Source organism: Xenopus laevis, chromosome 8L (assembly GCF_017654675.1).
Source record: "Xenopus laevis strain J_2021 chromosome 8L, Xenopus_laevis_v10.1, whole genome shotgun sequence".
Lineage (NCBI taxonomy): Eukaryota > Metazoa > Chordata > Amphibia > Anura > Pipidae > Xenopus > Xenopus laevis.
Window position 1 is genome coordinate 73,227,482 of NC_054385.1, and position 17,178 is coordinate 73,244,659.

The 17,178-nt window shown below is 39.2% G+C and overlaps 1 protein-coding gene across 3 annotated transcripts; it reads right to left on the reverse strand.

The window, feature by feature from the left end:
• Nucleotides 1-894: 894 nt before the first annotated feature.
• abcd4.L (ATP binding cassette subfamily D member 4 L homeolog) lies at nucleotides 895-16,855 on the reverse strand. Of its 3 annotated transcripts, XM_041572967.1 has the most exons (18): nucleotides 16,629-16,854; nucleotides 13,477-13,595; nucleotides 12,513-12,640; nucleotides 10,994-11,133; nucleotides 10,552-10,668; nucleotides 9,488-9,613; nucleotides 7,170-7,220; nucleotides 6,277-6,371; nucleotides 6,074-6,195; nucleotides 5,029-5,120; nucleotides 4,859-4,945; nucleotides 4,504-4,703; nucleotides 3,008-3,099; nucleotides 2,637-2,673; nucleotides 2,119-2,168; nucleotides 1,583-1,635; nucleotides 1,419-1,495; nucleotides 895-1,334 (listed from the first exon to the last, which is right to left on the reverse strand). In XM_041572967.1, the coding sequence occupies exons 1-18, from the start codon at nucleotides 16,787-16,789 to the stop codon at nucleotides 1,198-1,200; spliced, it is 1,884 nt and encodes a 627-aa protein (XP_041428901.1). In that variant the 5' UTR covers nucleotides 16,790-16,854; the 3' UTR covers nucleotides 895-1,197. The 3 variants fall into 3 exon arrangements, 2 of the variants coding, with proteins under 2 accessions (XP_041428901.1, XP_041428902.1); XM_041572968.1 differs by lacking the exon at nucleotides 12,513-12,640 and having other exon boundaries at nucleotides 16,629-16,764; XR_005963410.1 differs by lacking the exon at nucleotides 2,119-2,168 and having other exon boundaries at nucleotides 1,269-1,334; nucleotides 16,629-16,855.
• Nucleotides 16,856-17,178: the final 323 nt, after the last annotated feature.

The following is a 17,178-nucleotide window of genomic DNA, read 5'->3' on the forward strand; positions in this document are numbered from 1 at the left end:
ATGACTATGAAAAACAAATTGTCTTCTAATTTAGTGCCATATAATCCTGACGTATAGTGTTATCTGAATGTATTTAGTGGATTAAGTAGCCAATGACTCGATTCGAGATTCTATCTTATATGTTTCTGAACTGTAAGGTCATCTCAGTGTGCGATATGGAGGTGAGCTGTTATCACACATACTGAACTGACATTTGCCTCGATCTCACTGCTCTTCATTGGTATAATTCTGATTTGTTAATCATCTCCTCAATATTGCTGCCCGTCTACCGACTCGTCTAAGAGTATACGCAAAATGCGTATCTATGCTCCTGTCTAGTGATACTGATAAAGTAATTATGTAATATATAACATAATTTTACTGCTCCGCAATATGCTGTGGGTGCTCAGGAATCTGTCTCTATTGTTTCGTGCATTGCTAATGCTATTAATGGATTATGTCTAGTAGTGATTGTCTCTCCTTATGTTAGACTCGTTATATCGATTCTGTTTTCTGGCTTATCGGACATGCTTTCTTTCCTTGTATTTGTATCAGTATAACATCTATACCTTAATGTAACTAAGTTCCGGGAGATTGGAGAAAACACTTCCAGGCGATTCTCGTGAAATGGTACATGTTTAGTTAATTCTAATGGAGCAATAATTTTACAACTATGTTATTTAGTTCATTGTGATGGTTATCGATATTGTCCAAACAGTTGGGTCCCTAGCAGTTCATGTCTGAATACGAAGGGTTTTCTAAACAGATAGAGTGTCTATATGCTACGAAGGAAATGATACTAGCATAATTTTAGAAAACGTATTGAGGGATGGAACATAAACTATGGGGTTATGTCCATACAATAAAATGCGCTCTTATATATGGTAATATTCAGAACCCACGCGTAGCTGGGGAATGTACCCTATTTATTTGATAGTAGAAGCATGTAATGAAATCATTTCTCCATGTGCTTCTCAATAAATGCACCCCCCATCCCAATTAAGTGTATGTGTATCTTTGTTTTTACATAGTTTCTGACTTCTGACAAAGAAGATACTAGAGTGTGATTGGGCAAACTGATGTTGCTTGTGTATCTTGTATCATGTATGTAAGGAAAAAAACAAGCACAACCACAAGAGCACAAAGCCTAAAAAGCCTTTGTGCCTAAAAAGAGGGAATAGTTTACATGCCACTGATGATTATGATTATATATTTGCTTCATATGTGTGATAAACAAACCTCCTGTAGGCTGCGTCTGTGTCCCACACTTATAAGAGTCATTCCAAGCTCTTGACAACCTCTGTACAGCTCCTGCTCAGCTTGTTCACTGAGAGCACTGCTAACTTCATCTAAGACTGAAAGAAACACAGCAGTGTATGCAAGTATGCATGGACGTGCATATTAGGACAAATAGCACTCATTCACAGATATTCTCTGACCTGCATATTTTGGTTGTAGATAGAAAAGCCGTGTAAAAGCCAAACGCTGCATTTCTCCTGGAGATAAAACTTCTGCCCTGTAAGAATTAAAATGTAATTTCAGACAAAAAGCAAAAATACCATTGGGGAAGAGCACATGCTAGGCCACACTTCCTCAGTCTCACCAGTTCCAGTCCACCTTTTGATCAAGTCCACCTGTTCTGTTTATCAGAGATACCTTTTGGAAACAAAGTAAGGGCAACTTCAGAACAGTTTTTGCGGTTTGAATGTAAACATGGGGGAATCTCTCTATACCCTGTGCCTTATTACCCTGCTCTGTTCACAAAAAAGACCTTATCAAAGAAAGCATGGTAGAGTGGTTACAGTAAGTGTAAGAGTATAAAGAGGCAATCAGTGAGACAAAGCAATGCACTCTAATAGAGTCAAAGAATGTGTGAGAAAGGGGTATAAATACTGCAAAACGTGGCTGTTTTAACATCTGGGTATAAACGCAGGTGGTCAAACAGCCGATCCGCTCCATGATGTATCTGTTCTGACAGGCATGGCACTGGCCTGAGTGTAGACACACAGAGAGAAATTTGGGGTGAAAATGCATTCTCACAGTATTCCGCTTATACGCAGGTGGAGAAATAGCCACGTATGGCAGTAGCTTAAAAGAAGGGAATGCTTATAAGGTGTGTTTGTAGTGCAAACGTCTTACCAGCCCAGCCATCTCAAGTGATTTCAGTATCCTTTCATCATCAACCCACCCTGAGGAATGTGCAGAAAAAAATATGGTAGAGAGTGAATAGAAACATTAAGGCCTATGATAGGGGATATATATATATATATATATATATATATATATATATATATAAATGTCTGTTTAAGGAGCAGGAGCTTGCTTATTTCTGTGATGCGGCTCACTGTTAAGAAGATTATACATATCCCTGGTGGCTATTAGCTCTAAGGAAGGGAAGATGTTGTTGAGTTGATAGATATTAGTGTTGAACACTGATGGAGGTATAAATGAATAAGAACAAAGTATAGTTGAGCTATAAATAATGGGGGGGCTACAAATTTGGCAGCAGTCAGAAATTAGGGTGCAAGGAGACACATCACAAAGACATAATAAAGCAAGAGCCCCCATTGCTACATTTCACTAAATAGACATAAAGATCAATACAAAAAAGGGGATGAAGTAAAAACAGTTATAGATGCATAAGAAAAAAAACTCACCAGAATCTGGGTAAACTTCAATTAATGGGTAAATCACCTGAAATCAATAAATTTTGTTATTTTGACAATTCAGTTCCAGATTTAGGGAGGCGGCATCCAGTTTTAACATTACAAAAACATTAAACATACATAATATAAATTAACTGGTTTATTGAGGGGATCCCTGGGGACTTTACAGTCCTTCTTAATTACTCAAATTGCATTAATAAGTAACTTTTCTCTGTAACTATTTTTTACATTGAATGTTTTGGCTAGATACCAATTTTTGTCCAGATATCAGTCGGCAGGCCCTTTGGAGGGCCCCATACATGGGCCAATAAGCTGCTTGGTAGTTTTAGGGGAAGGCAGAAATTAAATGTTGCAGTTCTTACCTGTTCCCTTAAACTTCCATCACTGAGGAATGGCTTTTGTGGAAGAAAAATGACCCCATGGGGGCCAAATTGTGTGAGAACAGAAACTTGACCTAGGGAAAGAGATCAGCTAGTGAGGGCAAAGAAGCAAAGACATGAAAAAAAAATCTAACATTAGAATTTTGGATAGGTGCAGTATTATTATTAATATTATTATTATTATTAAAATGCATTTATAGAGTACCAACATATTGTGCAGCACTGTAAAGTAAATGTGTTTATATAACTAAATCACCTGAATTACATACGTAGAACATATGGAGTTACATACATCACAACCAATACAGGTACAGAGGGTGAAGAAGGCCCAATGCAAAAGGGCTTACAATCTAAAGGGAAGGGGATAAGACACAAGGCATAGGATTGGGCAAGATCAGAATAAGGTGGATGAGAGATGCTTTACTGTATATGGTATTGCATTTGGTAGTTAAGCAGAGTGAGGGTAGGCTTATCTAAATAAGTGCATCTTAAGAGATTTCTTGAAAGCCCTTGCAAAATCTTGGATGCAGGCATGTGAGGTGGTAATGAGAGAAGAGTTAGGTGGCAGGTCAGTAGAGGAGCGTAGAAAGCGTTTGGGCGAGTATATAGTGAGTTATGATGTGCTTTGAATGTCAGGGTCATTAATTGAATTTGCAAAAGCAAGGTAGCGGAAGCCAGTGCAGGGATTGGCAGAGTGACATAGCAGAGGAAGAGTGGTTGCTGAGGTGTATAAGCCTTGTGGCAGCGTTCATGGACTGGAGGAAGGCCAATTCATATAGAGTTACAGTAGTCAAGATGTGATATGAGTGAATAAGAATTTTGGCGGCATTTTGGGTGATAAATGATCTTAGGTGGAAGTGACATGATTTAATAAGTGACTGTATATGAGGAGCGAAGGACAGGGCAGAATCTAGTTTAACCCCAAGGCACCGGGCCTGGGGAGATGGGGTGATAGTGGAATTGTTAACTACGATAGATACTTCCAGGATGTTACGGGTGTTAGTTGGAGGAAAGAGAACCATTTCTGTTGAGAGGTTTAACTTAAGGTAGCGTTGTGACATCCAAATAGAGACAGCGGACAATCAGGAGGATACCCAAGTTAGGAGTTCTGGGAGAGATAGATCTGAGTATCGTCAGAATAGAGGTCGTATTGGAAGCCCTACGAGTTGATTAGTTTGTCGAGAGAGGAAGTATAGAAGGAGAATAATAAGGGGCCCAAGACAGAGCCTTGAGGAACCCCAACAGGTAGGGGAGAAGATGCTACTCCATTGTAGGAGACACTGCAGTAGGTGAAATTGTATGTAAGCAGTGATAAGAAAATTACATTTAAATGCTTCCTAAATTGAAACTTAAAAAAGGTAGACATTGTCTCTTACAATGGAATATGCATTGAATCATGATGAATAAAAAAACGTGATACAAAAACAAAAGATGTGTGGAGGCAAGGGGTAACCCAACATAAAGCAGTTAACACTGACCTCGTTTGGTTCCCCAAAGCCCAGCCAAAACACGCAATATGGAGGATTTGCCACTGCCAGAGTCTCCTGTTATCAGAATGTTGCTCCCTTCACACACCTGCAGACTTAGGTCACGCACAAGTGTGCACTCTGCTCCTGGGGTAGTAATGGTTATATCATCCAGAATAAGCACAGGGTCACCTGCTTTTGCCTCCAATGTGCTACAATAAGAGGATCACATTTTAACATATGATAGTTCAAGAACATTACAGATCAGGAAGTTATATAGCATAAATCTAAACTATGGTTTAATTGTTGTCAAACAATTAAATAGAGAACAAATAATCTACTGCTACACAACTCCTTGGAAACATACTTGTTTGTGTCTTGAGGTTCCACTGTGTTATTGGAACAATTGTGTGACCTAGAGATATCCAGCATCACCTCCTTCAGCTCTGCAATCCTGTTAAATGACACCGTGTGACACACCAGAACGATAACTATAAGAATACCTAAAAACATATACACACACACCAAATTACTAACCTATGTGTGTAGCCAGCCACATCACAGAGGCTGCTGGATAGGTCAATGAGTTTACTGAAGCAACTGATGAGGTAAATTGACACAAATGCATTCTGAAAAGTTAAAGGGAAACATTAAAACCTTGAGGTTACCAAAGGGAATAGTTGTCAGAAGAGGTAGGATATAAAGCTACTGGAGTATTATGCTGAGGAACAGGCCGCAGAAGCAAACTGGTTTGCGGTCAGCGAACGGACAAAAAACACAATCTGTTCTTCTGCTGGCATAATGCTAATACATCTATACTTAAAACACAGGCTCCAAATGCAAAGGTTGAGCTCACCCCTCTCATAGAGGGTACTAATCCATTTTCTTTTCTAAGGGATATTTTCTACCTGCCCTATACTTCTAGAATTACATCAATTTGCAAATATCACCTGCAAGAAAATATTGGTGGGATTTTATAAACTGTCCAAAATAAGTAAAAAGTCTGTGGCTATGGGCCACATCTAGATCAACTGGACTTGCTGATTAATCATTGAAATTGTTTCACTACTCATCCGAGCAGCGTCTTCAGTTCAACTGACTGGTATGGGAAATCCAGGGCATTTAAACTCTTCCAATAATCCAATAACAATTCACACCTCCATTCATGCAGCTCTCACAAGTAACACCTGCCTCTTTGAGTTGCATGACACAATGGTACTTCTTTCACTGTAACTAAACAGCATTCACAACCTCTGTGAGTTTCAGTTCACTTTGGATAGTTACACTACACCATTATGACTGGATTATTATATTCCAAGGATTTCCCTTAACAGTCAATTGAACTGAAGAAGCTGTTCGGATGAAAAGTGAAACGTCATTAATCAGCAAGTCCTGTTGCTCTAGATTTACTTCTACTAAATATACCATGACCTGGATGAATGAAAACCTTCATAGATCAGTCTTCGAAACAACTACAATTTGGAGTGTAATGTGGTTTATACTTAATTTCTACATTTCCCTGTCCCAGTTCCATTTTGTTAATGGGCATATGTAATACTTTGCAGTGAGCTCTTCTACCCACCTTGCTGATAAGTTCACTCAGTTCTGCTGGGCTCAAGTCTGCATAAACGCCAGTGAAGATTGGGACAGCAATGATCATGTAACTCAGGATACCACCCAGGTAATTAAAGGTGTTTGTACCAACTGTAAACAAACATTGCAAAGCATTGCCTTCTGTAGCATTCGACTGCATTTGTCTTTGGTTCCCACTGACCCCCTACTCACGGTTCAGCCACAGCTCCTGATTAATCAAATCCTTCTGGGCTACAATAAGTTTCTGGAGACGGCTGCCCGTTCGAGAGAGTTCCACAGAGCCTGCTCTAAAAGAAAGTAGCACAGGACAATACTCTGACTGTGGATACTAACAGCAGTATTTTATTTTAAAGGGTCCAGTGCATCCCTAGTTTCAACTAGCTAGGTAATATATAGACTTGATGGACCTTAAGTTTTTCAACCTAACTTACTATGTTACTATGCATTGAAAATTACTTGGTAATAGGTAAGATAATTTATGGTATGGTATGTTATTGCAAATGCAATTCTAACTGGATTTCAGTTCACTACACATTTTCTAAGCCATCTTCACCAATTCAGTTCTATTACTCCCTACGCCCTCAGTGGTGGTATATATTATCTTCTAATGTGTACATCTGTTTGTAGTTTTTGCCATTGTAACGATTTTATTATTTGTAATTCCAAGGAAATGTCTGCTCTCTGTGTTAAATGTTCTAAATCCCTGCTCTGCGTTTTCATGAAATTGACTCTCCCCTGCAATATCCTCATTTCACAAAACCATGATTTATATGCAGTAGGTACTTTGTTGTTTATTGTGATACATAGACATACACAGAAACACTCAAACCTCTGTAAGAAACCACAGTAGAGAACAAGAGACCTGGGAGTTCCCCTCAGTGTCTTGGGCTCATCATGCTATTCTCTTTCACATAATATTCTACACCAATCATCATTCAGTATAGATAGGAACTACATACACAAGGTAGCAGTTAGATGTCAGATACACAGAGAGCATCTTGCTGCACTTCAACATAACTACAGTTATGTTCAGGTACTCTACATTACCATCCCATTTCCACCTGGTTTTCACTCAGGTGCAGTACCTGTAGAAAGCGGCTGCCTCAGCATTTACACGAACTTGCACATGCTTGTAACTGTAAGATAAAATGTGAATTCCGTTAGGACACTGTATATAGCAAACAGCAATCTTGTTAGTCACAATAATTAATACACTACAGTGCTTTAATGTATATAGATTTTTATTTAAAATAAAATGCTAATAATTAAAAAGTGAATATAGCAAGAACAACATACCTCGTAATCACTGTTCCCTCTAAGCTATGTGCTCATACACCTACACAAATTGAGACCAGCGCTCACAATAAATTTGGTACACACAAGGAATTTTTAGTGAAACAAATAATTTTTTTAAGAGTGTGCACATGGTTTTTAAAAAAAGAATGTGCACAAAAACTAAGAAGAAAATAGTGGAGCCAATGCTCCTAAGACCGATATAATAAAAGATGAAGATTTGTTGAAGCAATATAATACTTCTGAATTAACCACAAAGTTACTCTACTGAGTGTAACCTATAATTCCCACTGCAGCCCATACCTCTATTAGAAGTTTTGAAAAGCTTTTAGTATTAAAAAAAATACACACCCACCATCATGCGCCTCAAATTTTCCACATGATTATAGTAGAGTATAAACATATTAGGGCTGATTTATCTAGCTGCTGGGTCTGTGCACCCCCTTTCTTTTCTCAGTTATTAAGGCTATACCCAACATAAGAACAGTTCTAGAACTACAGTGCAAATTGAGGCTACTCCACATTTGGTTTGGTAATATAATAAACTACCTCACAATGACCAAACAAAGAGTAGCTTAAATTTCCCTATTTGCCCTGTTTAGCTATAAAAAACAAACAAAAAAACATTGGGTTCTAACAATTAAAACAACACTCGAAAACATGTTCAGCACATAACTATGCAATGCACTTCTGTTGAACATTTAATAAAGGGGAAATGCTAGGATTGATTCTGCAGAGCAATAGTATTACTAAAAATACAAGAACTAAGATTGTGGAGACCCAAGGATTTTGGTTGTGGGTGTATGTAGTTTAATGGGTCAATTGCAACCGCCCTACACCCCTGTGCGCATTCATGAGCGATGCATGAGAGAGTGATAGGGGTGAGGGTAGTAAATAGACAAAGTATCAAAGAGTCAATCTGGCGTCTTCTAAAACCCTAGACTCCTCCCCCCCACATATTGCGCCTTAGACACATTCCTCTTCTGCCAAACCCTAGTTTCTGCCCTGGATTGGATATCTCCCAGTTAAATAATTGGCACAGTTGATTCACAGAGCCCCAATCAGCAGGGAGGTGCTCCACAAACCCGTGTGAAGCTAATGCCGCAATGTGTGTTGGTTTGTACAGGACAACAAGATACAACTGAACAGACAGCATGAGTAGCAGGAGAGCAGCTGGGAAAGGTGACCAGATGGTTATCAGAGAGGCACATTGTTGCTTGCACAAGTATAACTAATTACTGGAGCATTTGCCTTGGAGAAGATGCGTTGCAAATGCGTTGTGCACAATGAACTCTCCAAGCGCTATTGAAACTATCAATGTGTAAAAGCAGGCACCTTGTACTCAAATCATTACTAATAACACTGAATGCAGCAGCTGCCCTTTGCAAAGAGAGACTGATGTGCAGGGCTGCCATCAGAAATCCGTACAATGATATTATGAGCCCCCCCCAGGAGTCTAGTAGTTAAAAACTAAAACACATCTTGGTGTCCAGTGGCTCTAACTTACTTGGATTCATTGTGTTAATTTGTAACTGAAGTTAAGTCCTGGTAAAGCCGCATGGGGATTGGATAGGCTGGAGGAATAGTTTAAACTTCACCCATCCAATCCCTGTGTGGCTCTACTTGAACTAAACTTCAGTGACAAAGAAGCAGGAAAGAAGAAGCAGGCTCCTGCCCTCCCTTTTCGAGGTCTCCAGCTCACTCTCAGCATGGGCGTTCGCCAATCCAAGTTAGTGCAGCATGGCCAAGCCCCTGATGAACCAAAACCCAACTGGGCCTAGGATGACTAACTAATATATATGAATACAGACATTGTCAAGCATGTAAAGTCTGAGAATTTCTGTATTATTCTGTCTATATCTTTTGAACGGAAAGTTGACTGTTATCTGTAGGATGCTGCCAAGGGTGTTTCTTGGACAGCAGAGAAACAGTTCTTGTGAGTGTGACAGAACACTTCGAATGCAGCCTGTACTATTTAGCAAAATATATTAGCATATACAGGATTATATACTGAACAAAAGTAATGAAAGACATTTATATAGCCAAACAATCAAGATATTTAGAACTACTTCCCACTATAAGCAATTTGACAGCACCCTTTCCTACTCACCGAAAATCTCCTTCTAGCTTCTCCTGTTGAACCAGTTTTGGTATTACAGGACCCATCAATACTTTGTTCAGCAAAGACCCAATGACAAAATACCCAAAAATAGAGACTGGACCCATCCATCCTGTGCTGCAATATAAAAAAAAATCCACAACACAAGTTTAAAAAAAAAAACTGCACAAGAATGGATAAAGGCAATGACACACAGGGAAACTTGTTGCCCGCACTAAAAATAATCTCTACCACAGGTGATATATCTCCCCAAAAATGCCTTGCTGTACACTGTGCAACTGCTGCACACTTGAGAAAGGGCCGGGTGCCCGAAACATGTTGTGTGGTAATGGAATAAAAGCCTAATTGCAGTTAAGCTGCGTTTGTGAGTGTTTCCAAAACTTTACTACAGATTGAATCTATAAAGGGATGCCAGAGGCGGAGCACCCAAGGAATCACCACAAGAAAAATTTTGAAATAACGCAAACCAGTGTAAAAAGTTGTTTGGAAAATTAAATTACACTGCTCACTGAGATTCAGCTCAATTGAGGGAAAATGCAAGAGCCAAATAGGAGAGAATAATGTAATCTACTTGTGGCCAACAAATCCTCCCGTGTGTCATTGCCTTAAAATCATTTCCCAAATGTTAACATCCACATATTTAATCCTATTGTTAAAAGTTTAGTCCATTTGTACACTTAAAAATCTTGCTTATCACAGGTATGGTATCTGTTATTTTGGGATCTTGAATTTTCCACTTAAAGGTTTTTTTTCTTTGGATGACCATGCCTTAAGTTTACTAAAAAACATTTAAAAAATAAATACACCCAACAAGATTATTTAATGTCCACAGTAGAAAATGTATGTGGGCTGTACTATGGTTAACTATGCATAAAAAAATAAAGTGCAGTAGGTAATAGAAGAACATCTATTTGCTGAGTTGAATAACTCAGGACATAGCAGGATTTTTAAGGAAAACAAGTCTCTGTTTAAGAGTTCAACGTCTCCTTTTGCATTTCCTAAATATGTTATACAATCAAGCAAATAATGGGTACTGTACATGAAGACTGACTTACTTTACAGCACACTGGTAGGAGTAATACACCAGGGTGAAAGGTGTTGTCAAGACTTGGCTGGCACAAGAGCTAAGCTCCCGACACAGCCTTTCTACGTCCTGTGTCATTCGTTGATCTCTGAAAGCACAAATTAGCACTTTGATTTTACCTAATTTTCATGAACACACAGCATTCTACATTTACAGTGGCTACACCTAAGTTTATATATATTCCTGATTTGTCACAACATGTATTAGAAGTTTACTATAAGACAACTCTCCTCCACATATATCACCACTTCTTGCATCTATCAGTTCAATAGTAAAATACATACCCTATACTCAGTCTTTCTTTGACTATCTCAGAATAATATCTCCCCCAACAACACCCCCACCAGATCTTGATTATATTGATTGATATATAGATTGATATTCCTACTATACCATTTCCAAGTGACACTTACGGATTGTCGATGTGTGGGTGCTGCACACTAAGTGTGTAATACACCTGTTTGTGGAAGTACAACCTATGCAGAAATCCAGTCATATCACGGCGGCAACTCACATAGGCCAATTTGCTAACATACTGCTCAACACTGCACAGCTACAAAACAAAAAGCACTTAACTTAGAAATATTTTTCATTTTGGCATAATTGTATTATTTTTAAAACTGATATCATGACTTAGTAACAGTAATACTATAAAGAGACATTTAAATGACCCGTTGCGATTTCATCAACACTGCCAGTGTCCACTAGCTGTTTACTGTAAGAGGTTGCTAAAAATGCATCACAACTATTTTGGATTTGGCCAAACCCCCGAATCCTTCGCAAAAGATTCGGCCGAAAACCGAACTGAGCCCTAATTTGCATATGCAAATTAAGGGTGGGAAGGGGAAAAACATTCCTTGTTTTGTGACAAAAAGTCACGAAATTTCCCTCCCCAACTCTTATTTTAATAATATGCAGATTCGGATTCGGTTCGTCCGGGCAGAAGAATTCGGCCGAATTCGAATCCTGCTGAAAAAGGCCGAATCCTGCTGAAAAAGGCCGAATCCCAAACCAAATCCTGGATTCGGTGCATCCCTAATCACAACTACTGGAGCTTTGCAGAAAAATTGTAGGGGGTTAACTGTTTGTAAGTGTTGCTGGATGTACATCCCAGTGCCTCCCTATTCCTGATCTCACTTTGTTTTTTGATGCTCTGGAGTGGATACATCGCTTGTGCTCTACCTGGTGCCAGAATTTCAATAATAAGGTAAATATAAGTTCTTTGATCGAAAGCAGTGCTGAGTGAGTGATTCAGGAAATCCAGGAGCAAAATATGCTAAAGGTTCAGCATAATCTGGGAGAGCTGCATCATATTAAAAGTATTGTCCTACAAATAATATTTAACAATGTGAAGTGCTAATGCAACACTTGTTAGAATATTTTTTACAGGAAGATGTAGCATTAAAATGGTGGACCATTTCTGTGCAGGACAGTATGTATGTAATAATGGATAACTGATCTTACAACTGTTGCTCAAATAAAAAATGTTGTTTGAAAAAAAAAAAATGGTGGACCAAGAATTTACTGATTATAAATGGAACATGTAAAACTACATACAATGAATGATGGTCTCGATCTCCAGACAGTCTCCAGCTAAAAGGCTGGATTTAAATCAGGTTACAGATTAAATTCAACTAATTCAGAGCACTGTAGTTCTGGGAAAATGTTGCTTTTTTATCCAACAATTTCACAAAATTCACTACGACTGCGACTACTAGAAGTGTGCTTGGTGCAATCCTGGTGTCCAAAAAAAATAGCTGACATACTGTTGTACTGATTTATCGCTTATGCTTTATGTTATGCAACCAAAACAGGAAGCATTTACATGTGACATATTTGTTAGATGAACTATTTATACAGCATGAGTCTCAGGTGTTAAAATGTGAGTGGGCACAAACAGATCAACGTGATGCTTTTTTAATCCAGCCTTACGATTGAGTTGAGAAAGATCAGTAACAACGCAAGGATCGAGAGGCGCTGAAATCCGTGCAGATCTCTATCTGCCAGAACGCCATAAAATTGACTGGGCAGTATTCCAACCTGGTACACCAACAACTGGCCTGCAGAGACAGGAAACTAGGATGAACAACAGATTACATGCATAAAATGAACCTGTGGGACCAGAGAAGTAAAAGTAGGAGGTGGTTTAAGACATTGGTCTTAAACATGTTCACTTTTTACTGCATACAAAACCCCTAAAGCATCTACCAATATTAGTTCAGGGTACACATAACTATAGGGGGCACTGTTGCATCTACATATCTCTACCCCAACCTCCTATATTATATAGGCACGGTTAAAATCACAAATCTAGTTCACTTTTCTCCTTTCTTTTCTCGACACTTCAAACTGCTGTCTTAAATTTACTGTCTGCCTGTCTTTCAGCATTGTCTATTCCTGAAAGCTGTAAGGTAAATCACCAAAGGGAGCACTCGCTCTGTTAAAAGATTGCTAAACAAGGTAGCATGGAAGCAGCGTTCCTTCTAATTTCTATTTTGCTGTGTGCGTGCAAATACTCTCTTTTGGGGCCTCCAAAATGGAAAACCTGGCCAGCCAAAAGCATTCATCAGCCAGCCAGGAATATAATGGGATAATTTCATGATGAACAAACTGTTCAATCAAATGAGTGCACTCTTACCATCCATGCATGTAGACAATTTACAAAATAACCAATTGTCCAATTCAGCTCCAAATGCTAACATAGATACAAAGGGAATAAGTCCAGAAGACCTTGATTAATTAGAAGTATGATATTAAATGCTAATACAGAAGTATTTATAATGCACCATGATTTTGGTTTCAGAACGTATATCTGTGCATATGAACAAAAATTCAGAAGCCTACAAACAGAAAAGCAGACTGGAGAAAGAGGTAAATTGGAAGAGGATGTTTCTACCTGTAAGGGCCACCATAAGCAGGGTGAGGAACATAAGCACATTCTGAGATGACCAGCGAGGGAAGAGGACAACACACAGGTTTAGGAACCTTCGCAAGAAAATCAGATCCAAACGTGGCCTATAAGCAGAGAGTTTAAGTTAAAACATGTTGGAAGAGATCTGCAAAGTTACAAATCAATGAAAAGAAAATAATGCTAGAACTGTTATTGTACGAGCATTTTTATAATTTTCACTTTTGCAGAGACATATTTTTGCAAAGCAAATCTAACTCTAATTGCAGCTCATTGTTTAGCTGGGATCCTGAGTTTAATTCTTATTACCTGCAATGAGTTTGTATATTACCCACCAAAGTTTCCTCCCACACTCCTAAAAGCAGGCTACACACATGTGTGTATAGTGTGTTAAAGGGGTTGTTCACCTTTGAGATAACTTTTGGTATGATGTAGAGAGTGATATTCTGAGACAAATTGGAATTTGTTTTAATTTTTTATTATTGAAGGTTTTTGAGTTATTTAGCTTTTTAATCAGCAGCTCTTCAATTTGCATATTAACCAATCTGGTAACTAGGGTCCAAATTACCCTAGCAATAATGCATTAATTTGAATAAGAGACTGGAATATGAATAGGAGAGGGCCTGAATAAAAGGATCAGTAATAAAAAGTAACGATAACAATACATTTGTAGCCTTACAGAGCATTTGTTTTTTAGAAGGGAGTCAGCGACAGCCATTTGAAAGCTGCAAAGAAAAAGGCAAATAACTATAAAAAATAAATAATGAAAAGCAATTAAAAAGTTGCTTAGAATTGGCTGTTCTATATCATATTAAAGTTACCTTAAATTGATACTGTTTTTTCAAAACGCATCAGTTAATAGTGCTGCTCCAACAGAAATCTGCACTGAAATCCATTTCTCAAAAGAGAAAACAGATTTTTTTATATTCAATTTTGAAATCTGACATGGGGCTAGATATACTGTCAGTTTCCCAGCTGCCCCAGTCATGTGACTTGTGCCAGCACTTTAAGATGGAACTAGTTTCTGGCAGGCTGTTATTTCTCCTACTTAGGGTTAGTTCACACAAGGAGATTCGGGGAGATTTTGTCACCTGGCGACAAAATCACCTTGTCTTCTGAGCGACAATCTCCCCGAACTGCCTCAGCGTGTTTTCCCATAGGCTATAATAAAAAGTCGCGGATTCGTACAATTTTCGGATCGTGTGTGGAGTGTGCCGACAGCACAGGTCGATCGGTCAGGAGCCCATTGCGCATCGTAATCGGAATGTTCGGCCGAACAATCAGATTACCCCCGGTATAGCCATGCTCGTTAATGGCATATCGGGGAAAGATCCGCTCGTTTGTCGACATTGCCAAACGAGCGAATCTTTGTGTCTATGGCCACTTTTAGCGCAGGCGACTTTTCATTATAGCCTATGGGAAAACACGCTGAGGCAGTTCGGGGAGATTGTCTCTCAGAAGACGAGGCGATTAGTCGCCAGGTGACAACATTTCCCCGAATCCCCTTATGTGAACTAACCCTTAATGTAACTAAATCAGTCTCAGTGGGACTTGGCTTTTACTATAAAGTGCTGTTCTTAGATCTACCAGGCAGCTGTTATCTTGTGTTAGGGAGCTGCTATCTGGTTACCTTCCCATTGTTCTTTTGTTAGGCTGCTGGGGGGGTGGAAAGGGAGGTGGTGATATCACTCCAACTTGCAGTACAGCAGTAAAGAGTGACTGAAGTTTATCAGAGCACAAGTCACATGACTGGGGCAGCTGGGAAACTGATAATGTCTAGCCCTATGTCAGATTTCAAAATTAAATATAACAAAATCTGTTTGCTCTTTTGAGAAATGGATTTCAGTGCAGAATTCTGCTGGAGCAGCACTATTGAAAGTATCCCTTTAAAGGTGAACCACCCTTTAAGGAGCATACACTGCCCCACTGCCACTGAGAGAGGGATCTATGTGAATGATGAAAAATCTCTGTAGAGCAGTATGTAAAGTAAAGTAACTTTTCAAGTTTGGCTAATGGAACTCTCTGGATGGTTTACAGAAGCATTAGTCCAATGCAAGTTATTGCCGCACCTCTCAACCTTTTTTTCAAACTCCTGCACTAATGGTGCAAACCTCTCTAAACAGTTGGCACTTGTCAATTCAGCAAATAGTGACATTTTTTTTTAAGAGAGTCAGGCAAACACCATGTGTCATGCAGGCAGGGAGCTTGTCCCTTTTATTGTGACCACAGGTGGCCAACTGCAGTCACAGGGTGTTATATTATATATTATTCAAATTACATAAACATTTATTTAAAGGGGTGGTTCACGTTTATGTTAACTGTTATAGAATGGCTAATTCGAAGCAACTTTTCAATTGGCCTTTATTTTTTGTTATAGTTTTTTAAGTATTTGCTAACTCTAAGTAGATTTCAAATGGGAGTCGCTGACCCCACCTAAAAAAAACCCCAAATGCTCTGTAAGGCGACAGATTTATTGTTATTGCTACTTTTTATTACTCATCTTTCTATATGGGCCCTGTCCTATTCATAATCCGGTCTTTTATTCAAATCAATTCACGGTTGCTAGGGTAATTTGGATCCTAGCAACCAGATACATGCTGAAACAGCAATGACACAAAAAAAACCCCACAAATAACAAAAAATTTAAACCAGTTGCACATGGTCTCAGAATATCACTCTCTACATCATACTAAAAGTGAATTTAAAGGTGAACACCACCTATAAAGTATAAATGGTTTGCAGGAATGAATGAGAATAAGGCTGCTGCACCACATAGCCTCCATATAAGCACAAAGTACATGTTTAAACAGGTTATATTAACTTCACCTTTGTCTCTTCGCTTACTACACCCATCCCCCTCATCTGTGGTCACACTTCTCTTGCCACTATTTAAGAGTTATTGTCATACATTTCTCCATTATTTAATGAGTCAATATCATCAGTACTATGTGTCACTTCTTCTCGCTACAATCGCAAACTAGGTCCTCGCAACAAATTGCCACATGCTGCACACATGATCCGTTTTACTAACACCCTCAACTCCCATAAATGTAAGGAGTCATTCAAGCTATACCAGTTACTTCATTCAGATCACTCCCGACCCCATTTTTGCCCTCTGCTGCCCTCATATGATCCCTCACCGTGGCCGCTCTAGCCTAGGACTCCGCGCTCCCATGTTAGTGTAGACGACTAATGCAAAACATCCATTCGCTCTGTGAGTGGGCGGGACTAGCTTCAGCTTGGCAGCGTCACGACCGGAGAGTGGAGCAACTTCCGTATTCCGAAGAAGGGAAGGGGTCATAGATTTGCTGAGCTATCTGAATCACAAGCGATACCAACACTATTTTCTTTTGTCATTGATAAGCTACCTGCTGTTGTTTCAGATAGCTTTCCTCCCAGAGCAGCCACTTTCGTCCTCAAAGCAATTTTTCTTGGATAACCCTGCAATAGCAACATTCACTTTGGCAGAGCTTCCCATGATAAGGGTAAGGACACACGAGGAGATTCTGGGAGATTTTGTCGCCGGGCTACTAATCTCCTTGTCTTTTGAGCAACTATCTCCCTGAACTGCCTCAGCGTTTTTCCCCATAGGCTACAATGAAAAGTCGCCTGCGCTAATGCACACAGGGCGATGCGTTTTCAATAGTTGCCTGAAATTGCCTCACTGAGGCAACTTTGGGCAACTATTGA